Source organism: Stegostoma tigrinum, chromosome 47 (assembly GCF_030684315.1).
Source record: "Stegostoma tigrinum isolate sSteTig4 chromosome 47, sSteTig4.hap1, whole genome shotgun sequence".
Taxonomy (NCBI): Eukaryota; Metazoa; Chordata; class Chondrichthyes; order Orectolobiformes; family Stegostomatidae; genus Stegostoma; species Stegostoma tigrinum.
The window spans coordinates 2638902-2653834 of NC_081400.1; the positions used below are offsets into that span (position 1 = coordinate 2638902).

A 14933-nucleotide genomic window follows, 5' to 3' on the forward strand; every position below is an offset into this window, starting at 1 on the left:
GACACGACCTGCCCTTGACGAATCCATGCTGACTATCTCCAATCAAATTGTTGCTTGCTAGATGATTTTAAATCCTATCTCTTGTAATCCTTTCCAATTGGTAGATTCATATTCTTACAGCACCTAAAAAGGCCTTTTGCCCATCATGAGAGTGTTGCTCGTTAGCACTTGGTGTTAGAGCTGTACAGCATGGAAACAGGCCCTTCAGCCCAACTCGTCCACGCCGAGCAGATACCCTAAATTAATCTTGTCCCATTTGCCAGCAATTGGCCCATATCCCCCTCACACCCTTGCTGTTCATAAACCCATTCAGATACCTTTTAGAGCTTATAAATTCTCTACAAAAGGCTCACCTTTCTGCATTTAGCCCTTAGCCTTGTATCCTCCCATGGTTCAGATGGTCATCTAAATACCCCTTGTATGTTGTGATGGTTCCCACCTCTACCACATTATTAAGCAGTGAGTTCCAGACATGTCTCACCTTATGTATGAAAAACCACTTCCTTTTTAATCCTGTCAAAACCTGCATCCCTGGTCATACACTGCACCCCCCCCCCACCACACGCACGCACGCACACACACAATATAACATGTGGAATGGTTTCTTCGTAGCTACCCTATCTATGCCCCTCATAAATTTGTGCACCATAACAAGATACTGCCCCCCCCCCTGCCAAAGCTATCTTTGCTCTAAGAAAGTAACCATAATACTGTAAGACATAGGAGAAATTAGGCTATTCGTTCCCTTCAGTCTGCACCACCATTCAACCATGGCTGATGTGTTTCTCAACCCCTTTCTGCCTGTAACCTTTCATCCCCTTGACAATCAAGAATCCTAGTCACTCTGCATACTGAAACTTCCCGACCTGGACAACATCCTGATGGATCTCCTTTACACCCTTTCCAGTGCAATCTCATCCTTCCTACTATGCTTGGACCAGATCTACATGCAGTATTTCAGCTGTGGTCCAACTGATCTGGCATTGAACTTAAGACCAGTTCTGTTCTACGGTTGTGTTAAAATTAAACAAGATACTACGGATGCTGCGGATCTGAACCTGCTGGTCGGGTGTTAAGTGGCCTAGCAGTCGCAGCATCTTCTAGTAAATTGAGTTAATGGCCCAGAACCTACAACTCTACTAACTGCCCCTTCAAACTTGTGACATGAGAGGGTTGAAGTTGAATTAAATTATCGCACATTATTACTCAGCACAAAACATTTGTGTTGTTTCCATACAGCAAGTGACTTCTTTATGACAAGCTGTTGACAAATGAAAGAGAATGTATTTTTGCTTAACACCCTTGGTAGACCATTAAGTGGTGAAATATTTTAAATGCAAATGTACTGTTTTCCAAACACGACCTAAAATTCGTTCGTCAAGAGCATCAATTCAGATCTTTAGCACCAAGCAAGTAGCTTTCTTCAGCCATGTTCACTGATCTCACCAAACATAGCCTCTGGTTGAATGAGAATTCGGGCTGAAAACAAATACTAGAAACCACAATGGGTCAGGGAGACAAAGCAAACTAATGTTTCGAGTCGAGATGATTGTTCAGAATTCTGATGAAGAGCCACCTAGACTCGAAACGTTTTCAGTGTGGATTGCAGTGTTTTTCAGTAATTTACTTCTAGAATAAGAATTCAGATTGTGCCATAAATTGCTATTTTTTTTATATAGGCGAGTCATTCTCATGGCCTGACAATGCGTTAGGGTGTCGTCCTACAGGAGCTGATAGGATCTTTGTGACTGTGCTCAGCATTTTTACGTCTTTTTTGCTCACCTTGACTGAGTTCTGACATCATCTAGTTTGACTTAACTTAAAGCCTTGAACTCCATTTACCCACTGCATCACTAAGTGTTCTACTGTGTGAATAACAAAAAGCTTATTCAGGTACACCAAGTAATTAACGAGGCTAATGGGATGCTGTCCATAATGAGCAGAATTGAACAATAAAGGTGTAATGCTTTAACTTTGTAGGGCTTGTCATCTTGAAATGAGTGTGGAGCTTGGCCATCTTTATTGAACAGTGAAGGCAGCTCAGAAGGTTTACAAGATTGATGCTTCGAATGAGTAGGTCATCTTGTGAGGAAAAGTTGAACGGACTGGACTTCTTTGTACTGGAGTTCCGGAGAATGAAGGGTGACAATTGAAAATGATCAGTTCCTGACCAGTCTTCACAAGATAGGCATGAAAAGCATGTTTTCTGCTGTTGGTGAACCCTGAACTAAGGTGGATGGTTTTTAAAAGTAAAATAAAATTAAAGATCGCCTTTTTAAGGCAGATAGGACTCTTTCTGTTAAATGGCTGTGCAACATTTGAACACTCTGCCTCCAAAGGTAGTGGAGACAGTTGTTGAAGGTTCTTGAGACAGAAATAAATCATTTCTTGAAAGGTAGAAGAATTGCATTATCGAGCGGTGGACAGCGATGTGAAATTCAAAACGCTAACAGGGGAGCCATGGTGAAGCAGCCTCAAGGAGCTGAATGGCCTCTTCTTGCTTCTAATTTCTGTTTGCATGGGTCATCAATACAAAACAGTGACTAACAAACCTAATCTGGAATCCTAGTTGGGAATGTGGCATTCGGAGCACAAACAAATCAACTTGACCTTTATTGAATAGCAGAACAGGCTTGAGGGGCCAGTTAGACCCCTCTTTCTCCTAATTGAAATGTTCGATTTGGAGTTTCTTCGTTGACCGTTGATTTGCTGATCAAAGTATGTGTTATGGTGGAAAATATTATCCTTGCAAAGTATTGGGATGCAGTTTTCAGTGTCAAAAAAAAAGCTGGCTTTTGGATCTGAGAACTAGAATTCGTCACAATGCAAACATGGTATGAAAGGTCTGCTGATTGACTAATAACCCTCCATTTTACATGTATTTTAGATAACTGAGGTTTTGCACATAAAGCCTGATAAGTGAGCATCTCTGCTTTGGCAATCACTGCCTGACGAAAATACACAGGCTGCTGCAGTATTGAACATACACAGCAAGATACAAATTCAGTCTGTACATTGAGTTAATAGGTGTCACCTTGAACAGCGGTACAGGTTATATGTAGCTTTTGTTTATCTGCGCTTTTGGAGTAGAAAATTCAGCTTGCATTCCTCCTGTTGTGTTTCCAGTGGGAATGTGAGCGTATGTACCTCTAGGTTTTGGTGCAGGGCAGGGATTGGTCTGAAAAGAAGTGTACTTTGTGGTAAAGCGGCCAGGTGGCACTGGCCCTGCAGGTTACTTGGGTGAGATTACCACTGGGTGACCTGTATCTGCATGTCCATGTGGTTTGGCAGAAGGAGAGGAGAAACTGAGCAGAGAAAACCTTTTACTGCTTAAAAACAAAGGGTCTCCCATTTAAAATAAGTCAGGAAAAAATCTCATGTCTCTGGAGCTGTCTTCCTTGAAAGGCAGTGAGAACAGAGCCTTTCAGTACTTATAACACAGAGGTGGGTGGATTCTTGCTGTGCAAGAGGGTACCCAGGAGTGTGGAGCAGTCAGATCAACCATGACATTATTGAATGGCTGACATCTTCCAGGGGCTAAATAGCCTGCTAATCCTTTCATTTGTGGCTGGTTTCCAGGTTGAATTTCACAAAGTTGATTCAGGATTTTTCATTATAATGTCAAGGGGAATCTAGTTTGTTTGGATTACATCATTTTGACACCTATATGGTTTGAGCAGCAAGTGCACACAAAAGTCATGTTTTGTATTTAACACAACCTTGTCTCCTGCAGAACTGATATGAATGAGTAATTTGTCGTCACTGAGTCAACAAAATGATAGTTTAATTGGAGAGAACATGCTTGGAACATAAAGCAATTATTGCCATTGTAAAATAAATTGTTTCCTGACTGCAGACCCATTGTTGCATTTACAGATTCTCAAGCAAAGTGAATGGTTTCTTCCCTGGCCAAAAGCATGAAATTATTTAAGGTGGATGAAGCAGGGAATAATTGTCCTGGAACTGATGTGCATTTGCGTTTCAGCCTACTGTAGTTGTTTAGCATTCTGTATGTTCAGTATAAATTTATTTGCCATGTTAGTGTAACACAACTGTCCTTCAACTTGCCTTGTGTGGTATGCGTCTTTCTAATGCTTGTGAATTAATCACAATAAGTTGATTTGCCCCTGTAAATCCTCTAAATTGTTGCTGCTTGGATCAAAATGCTGTCTTTGAACACGATCCTGCTTTGGGAGAATACAGTTTAAATCTTCTGGTATGTCATCAGTTCAAGTTGTGAGAAAATACAAGTCTCACTTCAGTAAAAACTGACAATTAAGTGACAACATTAACGTTCGCATTTTGAGGTTGTTTGGTGTATTAATTGGACCCTCTGGTTCCCCCCACCGGATCCCCTATTGGTGTTGGTCTTAATTTTGCTGTCTGGCTAAGCTAATGAAATTAATTAAGACCGGGGGGCGGGGGGGTCCTTGTGTGGGGCAGTGGTTAGTGGTGTCCCTTACCCTGGACAGGGAGGCCCGGATTCATTTCCCACCTGCTCCAGAGGTGCGTAATAACATCTCTGAACAGGTTGATTTAGGAAAAAGACTGTAGTTGTTAACTCCACAGTTCCTACTACACTGGCTAGCTCTCGAAACCAATTACGTGGTGTCTGGGCATGAGATAAACCAGGAGATTATAGCCAGTAGAGGAGCCAAAGCAGTGAATGAGTTTTAAAAATCTTTTAGCGATTTAAGAGAAAGTGATAATAATGCAATAAAGTTATTTTTGGCACGTGGAAGATGTTCTTGTGGTTTTTCCTCTGACTGTCCAGTTGACGCTGTTTGGACTGTAGGTATTGCTTTGGAGGGGGGTTTGTAGCATTTTCAGATGAAGGCAACTGTTAGAGATGTGGTTAATGAGGTCTTGTGGCAGTGCATTTGTGACTGAGTGTAAGCATCGCGGACTCCTAAGCAAAATGCAGCTCGTATTGGTGGGAATCTTACTCTGCACTTGAGCACTCCCAAATTGCCCGTAATCTAAAGCTGTCTTTTAACCCACTAACGCCCAAGGCGTGGACCCGGGGCATATGCTGCCTATAATTTCCAACAAGTGTGTCAATCTTGACTGCCACTGCTTTGAGGCGGAGTGACAACAGCCGCTGCCCATCACAGATGTGGTGCTGCTGGTGTGTTCACACTGATTATACCCACTGCTTCTCATTATACATGCTTCTGAGGAACCTTGGGTCAGTGAGGATTTCCTTCCTACTCAGCAACCACTTTTACTCGTACCACTGCCCGGACTGAATCAGTGTGAGAAGCTGCAGGGTGTTGGCTGTCCCTTTGTACACTAAAAGGTGGAACAGTCAGCATAGGGAGCCTGGTGACATGGGCTGCATGTACTCTTGATAATTCCTGAAGCCTGTTATGGCTGGCTGATATCACCTGGAGCCGTCTCCTCCTGCACCAGTCACCATTTTGCTGTTTAGAGTAACCCTGCCAATCTAACAAACTTGCTGACCTAAACTGAAAACCCCATTCTGTTCACATCCTTCACCTATTTCATCCTGATTTGGATATTGCAGTCCTAGAGGAAGGGTGTGTTTATTGCTTTTAATTTGCAGTGTAAAAAATTCTAAACCAGATCTCTGAATACGCACAACTTGCAAGACGTATGTGATCGTTGGAACATTGATTTGCGTGTGGTCTGACGTGAGACTGAAATTCTGTTTAACAGGAAGTGAAAAGTTTGTGCTATGAGGAGAGATTGAGCACATTATGCTTGTACTTGCTAGAGTTTAGAAGAATGCGAGGCGATCTAGTTGAGGTATACAGGTGGCTAAACAGGGTTGACAAACTAGACATGGGGTGGATGATCCCCGTGGGGCACTGTAAAACACGAAGTCATTAAATTTAGAATAAGAGGTAGCAGAATTAAAACAGATGAGTTTTTCTGCTGAAGGGCTGTGTGTCTGTGGAATTCGCTAGCCTTGAGCATGGTGGATGCTGGAACACTGAATAAATTTAAGCAGGGGATTGGCAGATTTTTAATGAGTAATGGGTTGAAGGGTTATAGAGAGTGGGCAGGAAAGTGGAGATAAGGCCAAGATGAAATCAGCTGTGATTGTATCAAATGGCAGGGCAGGCAAGGGAGGCAGACAAAAGATGGGGAATTATAGACCGGTTGGCTTAACCTCTGTAGTGGGGAAAAATGCTCGAGTCTGTCAGCGAACAAGTAGCAAGGCATCTGTTTAGAAATTGCTCCGTTGGGCAGACGCAGCATGGGTTCATGAAGGGCAGGTCATGCTTGACAAATCTTTTGGAATTCTGTGAAGACATTACATAGAATGGTGCACAAGGTGGACAATGGGGACCCAGTGGATGTGGTGTACCTAGACTTCCAAGAGGCCTTCGACAAGAGGCTGCTGCATAAGGTAAGGATCCATGCTCTCCTTACTTGAGAAAGGATGTACTGAGCACTGGAAGGAGTACAGAGGAGGTTCACTAGGTTGATTCCAGAGTTGAGGGGGCTGGCTAATGAGGAGAGACTGAGTGGGTTGGGATTATATTCATTGGAATTCAGAAGATTGAGGGGGGAAATCTTATAGAAACATATAAAATTATGAAGGAATAGATAAGATCGAAGTAGCGAGGATGTTTCCACTGGCAGGTGAAGCTAGGACAAGAGGGCATGGCCTTAAGATTAGAGGGAGCAGATTTAGGAATGAATTGAGAAGGAACTTCTTCACCCAGCGGATTGTTAATCTGTAGAATTCCTTGCCCAGTGAAGTAGTTGATGTTACTTCAGTCAACTTTTTTAAAGCTAAGGTATTTTTCTTTTTGAATAATAAAGGAATTAAAGGATACGGTGAGAGCGAGGGTAAGTGGATCTGAGTCCACAGAAAGATCAGCCATGATCTTAGTGAATGGCGGAGCAGGCTCGAGGGCCTGGACGGCCTACTCCTGCTCCTAGTTCTTATGTTCTTAGGAAGTGCTGGAAATGCAGCAGATCAGACAGTACTCTGTGGAAATGCTGGGTAAATTCATGTCTCAAAAAAATCTCTTGACATTCACTCCATGACGTTCTTTTTTTTTCTTTATGCTTACTTTTTAACTTTGCTTTAATTCCCTCATGGGGCTTGGCCAGCATTTATTGCCCATCCCTTGTTGCTCTTGTGAAGGTGGTGGTGAATTACCTCTTTGAAATGCTGAGGTCCATGCACTGTAGGTAGGCTTACAATACCGTTGGGGAGGGAGTTCCAGGATTTTGAGCCAGCAGCAGTTAAGGAGCAGTGATATATTTCCAAGTCAGGATGGTGAGTAGCTTGAAGGGAACTTACAAGTGGTTGGAGTTCTCACTGACCTGCTGCCCTTGCTCCTCTAGATGGAAGAGGATGTGGTTTTGTAAGGTGCTGTCTGAGAGTCTTGGGTGAATTCCTGCAGCTGCATCTTCTAAGATTGTACACACTGCAGTACTGCGAGTAAGTAGTGGAGGGAGTGGATGTGAATGTGGTGCCAATCAAGTGGGCTGCTTTGTTCTGAATGGTGTCAAACTTCTTGTGTTGTTGGAGCTAGTGTCTTCCAGGCATGTGAAAAGCAGTTTTTCTTATAAACAGTATGTGTAAACAAATTCAGTTCTATCAAAAGGCAATCTGAAATGTTAATTTTATCCTTATCTGTAGAGAGAGTGTGTCCAGTATTCTAGAGAACAAAGTGTGGAGCTGGATGAACACAGCAGGCCAAGCAGCATCTCAGGAGCACACAAGCTGACGTTTCGGGCCAAGACCCTTCATCAGAGAGGGTCTTGGCCCGAAACGTCAGCTTTTGTGCTCCTGAGATGCTGCTTGGCCTGCTGTGTTCATCCAGCTCCACACTTGGTTCTCTCGGATTCTCCAGCATCCGCAGTTCCCATTATCTGTGTCCAGTATTCTGTTTGTATTTCAAGACTTGTAGCATCTGCCTTAGGTCATTTTACATAAACATAAACTGAAGGCAATAAGCATTCTACAGTTGTATTCTAACTTGCCATAAGTAGTTTTGCCTTGCTTGGTGGATCATAGCTTGATTTCAAAGCCCTATCTTTAGTTATGTATAGTTAAGTTTTCATATGTATGGTGCAGCCTGGTGAAATTGCGGGTTTGTTTCTGCATGTGGGCCTACCCAGGTGTGATAATAAGCCTTTTTTCCCCTGCACCCCACCTGAGCAGTGTACTTATGTGGGTCTTAGTCAGGTTTAACCAGAGCACAATGTGCTGTTTGTTCCAACAGTATAACTACTGGTTGAAGTTGGAGATGAAGCATTACACCAACTGTGCTTCACCATCATTGATGTTAAATAGTTTCCAGCTGATGATTGCCTGGAGCTGTCATGGTCAGTGATATATATATCACCATTTGCATGCCACTTTGCATCCGTATTTCTTTGAACTCCTGTTCATGACTGTAGGTTCCTATCTACTGGAATTATGTGCTTCCTTCTGCCTGACAAGAGAAAGCAAGGTAAATGCTGAAGGAGGCAAGACTTCCATGTAAACAAAAGGCCTCCATTAAGATCAAAGTCTAATAACATTACTTTGCTGTCATTCGTTCCTTGTAAGAGCTGATTCGCAGCTGCCCAAGATAATGTGATATAAATCAGGAACTCGTGGTGAAGTGTAATATCACATCTGAATGGGCCTTGATCCAAGATGGTGCTTATTTGGTTTACATTGGAAAAATTTGAGTATGGTGTAATGTCGAAACAACAAGCAGTCTGGGAATATTTGGGTCATTGGCTTAATATGACACTAAATAAATCAATTATTTATTGAACTATCGAACAAGTTTTTAAATCCCCTTCTAAGTCTTCAAGCAATACCATAAATCACTGTTCACCAGCTACTTTCTAGAACTTTACTTGTACTGACCTATATCCTGCTGTTAAGTGCACATTAATGGCTTAATGAGTTCCTGCTCTGTCATGGATTCAGTACAGGACTTTAGTTTCCAGATACCACTTCCACAAATGTCTTTGCTAAATTTGAGTTTTTCACCTTGTAAACTCTTGTGTGTAAATCTGCATCTGGTGTATTTCTACATGACATGTTTCAGGATGCTACAAATCTTACCACAGGCAACTCCTTTGCACTGGTTTCTGCAATTAGTGTGTACCACCCAAACAATGTGGCTTTAATTTTAGAAACAGATTACAATTTGAAGTGAGCAAAAATGATTTGCAGTTTGTTTTGTTCTGAATTTCTGATGGGCAAATCCAGTTTTGTAATAACCGACCTGCAGTGTTCCTCCAGCTCTATAATGTGTTGTCTGTGACTCCAGCATCTGCAGTTCTTGCTCTCTCTGATGTTTTGAAATTAATCAGTTAAGGGATTACAACTTGTTCTTCATCTCCATTTTTTTTAAAGCTGCATTTTGACTTAAACATATAACGCAATAGATAAAATCGTTACATCTCAGCCCCACTATTCCTGGTGTTGTCACAAAAGTTTAAATTTTTTAAGAAACAAAATTTCTCCAACTTTGCCCTTTTGATCCAGGTTGACAGCATGAGCCAGTTTTCTGTATTTAACAATAATTCCTATTTATTGCAAATAAATAGACTGTAGCTCCAGGTAACAATGATGAACCATTGGCATATAACTCTACTGGTTAAAACTGTAACCCCTTTTATAAACTGTCTATATATACATGCCGACAGACGGGGAAAAATATGGATGCTTTGGACAGACGGAAAACTGGGATAGCAGTTCAGTGGTCGCTGAGATGATTCTTCTATAGAATAGAACACTGCTTCTCAGTTTTCCTTCTCCAGATGCTTTAACTGGTTTGCAGCAGGCACAGGGTGACTGGTTCACACTTACAAGTCAGAGACCTTTCGTTACTTAGAAGCCACAGCTCACAGCAACTGCGGAAGGAAGAATCATCTGGTTATCTTCAGGCTTGAAGTCGGTTTTGATGCAGAGAACAGAGCGCTCCTGAGCTAGTGAAGATCTGAAGGCTGCTCACAGCCCCAAGTTGTTCAGCTACCCAGGAATTAAACACTCAGTTGCTGGTAAACAGAAGACCTTTGTCATTGATAAGTGTTCACTAGTCGAGAAACGCATCAGCTACTCATTTGCAGCTGAATCTCTCTTTGTATATACCCTTTGGTTCCTGTTCATCTGCAAACTACACTTCAGTTACTGCTTGGGCAACAGCTATGTAAATGGCACTTACAATCAGCATCAGGTTAAGGTGCTTTTAAAACATGCAGTAATCCTTCAACAACCCTTGTTTTTAAAATTTTTCCATTTCAATCTACAATCAAAAACGCAGAAAAATAGGCACAATTTACAATAGCAGGCGCAGGTTTAGAAATTTAGGCCATCCCTTGCGTGAGGTGGTGGGTGTTGGGGTAGTGTGAAAATCGTTTTGGCAGTGTATACTGTGTTTCACCCTGGGAAACTCTGAGCCTGCACTGGTCTGGTTTTACTTTCAGAAAGAAAGGAGGAGAACGCTCCTCCCATCTATATTAACAGAGCTGAGTCGAGAGGGAGGACAGCATTGGGTTCCTTGGAGTGACGATAGCTGACCACCTGTCTTGGACTTTCCCCAGAGTCACGATGATCAAGAAGGCACAGCAACGCCTCTTCTTCCTCAGGAAGCTCAGGAAATTTGGCATGTCCATAAGGATCCTCACCAACAACTGTAGATGCGCCCCTGAAAATATACTGTAGGGTGTGCAATGGCTTGGTATGGCACCTGCTCTGCCCAGGACCGTAAGAAACTACAGAAGGTTACATGCATGGCCCAGACCATCAGAGAAGCCAACCTCTCGTCAATGGACTCCATTTACGCTGCTTGGTGTTGCGGAAAGGCGGCCACATTATCAAAGGACCATTGTGCCTCGGTAATGATCTTGTAAGCTTCAGGCAGAAGATCCAGAAGCCCGAGTGCACATGTCCAGCAGGATCAGGAACAGCTTCTTCCTGGCCATTATTAGACTGATGAATGGGCTCTCTCTTGCTAACGTTGATCTCGCCTAGTACTCACCCTGTGTAATGTAACTTGCATCCCTTTAAGTTTGCTTACAACCTATGATCTGCCTATACTGCTCGTAAACAGCTTTTCACTGCACGTCAGTACACGTAACATTAATCAATCAACTTTCCTGAATTCTGCCATAACTCCGTATTATGTCCCACCCACCCCTGTCCTGTGGAAAAAGTTGTTGCGTGTTAATATATTTTTCACTCTTCTTGCATTTACTGTTGGATCACAGAATTTTGAGGTTGTGATTTGCATAATGGTGTTAGAAATAGCAATCCCCACATGCCCCAAACTCTCCTGTGACCTCCAGGTCTCCATTTTAGATTTTTAAATGTTGACGTTTTAAAATAAAACTCTTTTTTTCTGTGTCCCTTTTAGCCCACTTTTCTTCTTCACATCTCAACTACCCAGGCAAGAAGCTGCTTATTGTATGCTAAACAGCAGCTTAAAGGGCTGTAAAACCATTTAAAATCATTTGGGGAAACAATAATAGCAATAATTATATATTAGTAATAACTCACAACCATTCAGCCAGCATCAAAGAGCTAATTATAACTAGAGATAATGGCAACTGCAGATGCTGGAGATTCCAAGTTAATAAAATGTGAGGCTGGATGAACACAGCAGGCCCAGCAGCATCTCAGGAGCACAAAAGCTGACGTTTCGGGCCTAGACCCTTTTAGCTTGAGTTACAGTGATCACTACTCCTACAGTTAGCGTGGCCCATCCACCCTAAACTGCACATCTTTGGACTGTGCGGGAGGAAACCAGAGCACCCTACAGGAGCCCACACAGACATGGGGCGAATATGCAAACTCTACACACAGTCACCTGAGCTGGAATTGAACCTGTGTCCCTGGCACTGTGAGGCAGCAGTGCTAAACACTGAGTCACCGTGCCTTCCAGTTCACACTGTAATTTGAGCGACTGTTCCATGTCTTGAAGCTGGTAGATTTTGAGTTCAAAGCTGCTGTCAAAACAGGTACCTGTAAGTTCTTGCCTCTAAGTGTGCTCATTATGGCAGAGCTGTCACAAGTGACTTTGTGCCCCTTTCACATGGTGCAGACTATCTAATTTTTTTAATCTAGAAAAGCAGCCTTTATGTTTTGTTCTTGTTTTACGCAGGGTTCCAAACCTTCATTTTGATGCAATATTCCTTTTTCTTCTTCTAGATATTGGTGATCAGGGCACCTTTTTTGCAGTGTTTAAAATAAGCAGTGATCTATGAAGAGTGATCATGCCTAAAGTCAGTGGTGTATTTTAATGTTGTCATAACTGGGGATACACTGAAAGGACGTTGGAAGTAGGTTCAGCAATAGCATTTCAGAGGAAATTGGGTGGCAACTTGAAGAGAAAACATTCTCAGAGCTATGAGGAAAGAAAGGGAGTGGGCTTTATTGGACACTTCTTTACAACAGCATACGCCAGCCTGTGTGCTGCATGGCTCTTTGGAATGTGTTCTGGGTTTTTGAAGCATTAGGTGAAAAGCTTCGTGATGCAATCCATAATCATGTGAACCCAAAACAAAAATAGGAATTTGGCAACACTTGGAAATTTAAGGGAATAAATAACTACCTGAGGACCACTTGCAAGGAATGCAATAAGAACAGCTGAGCAGCTTGCATAGTCACCATATTGACTGCAGTTATTGCCGTGGGATTGCTCTTTTTTAGTAAGCCATTTCCACGGGAGGCTCAAGTTAGAATCATGTGCAAAGATAAACTGTAATCAGTTATTATTGGGAGCAGTAGGAATAAGGTGTGAAACAAGTATGTCAGGGTAATGAAGTAAAGTCACCATAGTTCCAGTCTCTAATTAGAGAGTAGTGACTGGTGTTGAATTTAACCTGAGGGTGAAGCGGGAGGCAGAGAAGCCAGGACCTTCATTTAAAGGAGTGGTGTTGGAGTATGAGTGGGGAAGCCTGACTGCAACTGTACAAGGTGCTGAGGAGAACACATCTGGAAGAACATCAGAGCAGGTTCACTAATGTTCCTTGGTAAGGAGGGATTATTTTACGGACAAAAGCTAAACAGGTTGGGACTCTGTTCACTTGAGTTTGGAAAATGAGAGATGATCTCATTGAAACATGAGATTCTTAAGGGGCTTGACAGAGTAAATGCTGAGATATTTCCCCTGATGGAACAATCTAGGACCAGAGGGCATTGTCTCAGTACAGGTGTGCCAATTTAAGACTGAGATGAGAGGAATTTCTTCTCCGAGTTGTGTGTTTGGAACTCCTTGCCATAGAGCTATGGTGGCAGCGTCCTTCTGTAAATTTAAGGCTGAGATAGATGATTCTTGTTCAGTTGGGAATCGGTGTTTCTGGGGAGAATTCAGCAAAGTGGACGGAACGAGTACCAGATCAGCTGTGATCCGATTGAATGGTGGAGCAGGCTCGAGAGGCTAATCAGCCTACTCCCATTCCTACATCATATGGTCTTATGGTAACCTCAGTCAGTGTGAATTGAACCCATGCTGTTGATGTCACTTGGCATCGTAAACCAGTTACCTAGTCAAATTCTGCCAGAGTTTTTATATGGCTCTGTAAACTGTTAGTTTGAAAACAATAGCAAAACTTGCTTTAGATCTAAACATAATAAATTTTGTACATCTAATCCAGGGTTCTGAAAACTCCAGATCTTTATTACCTGTGCCATCGGCCATTTGTGTTTTGCACTGCTGCTGATTTTCTTCAATGTAAGAGCTTTTGGTTTTGGTAATTTAGGATCCTGTTGTCTGCTGCTCAACTTAACAGGGTATTTTCACAAATTAACTAGGCTTTCTGTTTTCTCTTTAGCCTCAATTCCTCATCGACTGAATCTTTTCTATGTTGCCAATGATGTTATTCAAAACTGCAAAAGGAAGAACGCAATTATTTTTCGAGATGCGTTTTCAGAGGTTCTGATTGAAGCCGGCACTTTGGTGAGGTAGGTCACGCAACTCTTTCCAAAGGGTAACTTTTAATATCAACATTATTGACCTAGAAGTGTCTGCCCATGAGGGTGTGGAAGTGGATTCCAAAAGAATATTGGACTGGCACTTGAAGAAAACCAGGTCTGCAGTGCTCCATGGATTGAGCAGGGGAGCAAGAGTAATTATGCTACTCGTCTGAGTACCAACATGGACTCAGCAGAACAACCAGCTCCTGTGCCATCTATCACTCATTTTGCTTGATTGAGTGTGCTGTGTACTCCGTTCCTCCTTGTTTTTTGTGTGAACAGCTGCCTGCAGTTTTAAGAAATAATTTTGTAATGAGATTTATCCGCTTTTCTATTATCCTGTAAGTGTTGAGTATGACCTGGATGTAATTTTGGGGAAAACTAACCAACCTTCACCTCAATCATCCATCCACCTTCCCTCTGCACTTCACATCATCTCTATTTATACATCCCCCATGTGTAAGTTTCTAAGCAGTGATAGGGAGGTGCTTCATAGGCTGTGGTTATTTTCCTTGGAGTGTCAACGGGAGTGGAGGGTGCATGGACAAGTTGAATAGCCAAGGTCTTTTCCCTAGGATAGGGGTGTTCGTAACTAGAGAGCCTCGGAGTAAGGTGACAGGGGAAAGATTTAAGAGAGACCCAAAGGCAACTTTTTCAGGCAGCAGATGGTGTGTGTATGGAATGAGCTGCCAGAGGAAGTGGTGGAGGCTGATACAATTACAACATTTAAAAGGCATCTGGATGGAGATATAAATAGGAAGGGTTTACAGGCATATGTGCCAAATATCTGGTCAACATGGACGAGTTGGACCGAAGATTGTTTCTGTGCTGTATATCTCTCTGGCTGTGTAATGTTGGTAAGCTGCGTAACTGTTGGGGGCATCATCAGGAAATCGACTTCAAGTGATACATGACTTCTATATGTGCTCACTTTCACTTTGTGTCACTGTATAGGAATTAGTAAGAGAAAGCTTGAATACTCAGTCTTCCTTCTGCATGATGCTATCCCCACGCCAGTACTTAGTAT

The 14933-nt window shown here is 42.4% G+C and overlaps 1 protein-coding gene across 5 annotated transcripts in view; it reads left to right on the forward strand.

The window, feature by feature from the left end:
• Window positions 1–14933, forward strand: part of LOC125449763 (regulation of nuclear pre-mRNA domain-containing protein 2-like) — a 71394-nt gene that overhangs the window by 23794 nt on the left and 32667 nt on the right. For all 5 annotated transcript variants that reach the window (XM_048525646.2, XM_048525649.2, XM_048525647.2 and 2 more), the window contains exon 2: window positions 13765–13894. In XM_048525646.2, the coding sequence (XP_048381603.2) occupies window positions 13765–13894 (130 nt within the window). The remainder of the gene's footprint in view (window positions 1–13764; window positions 13895–14933) is intronic.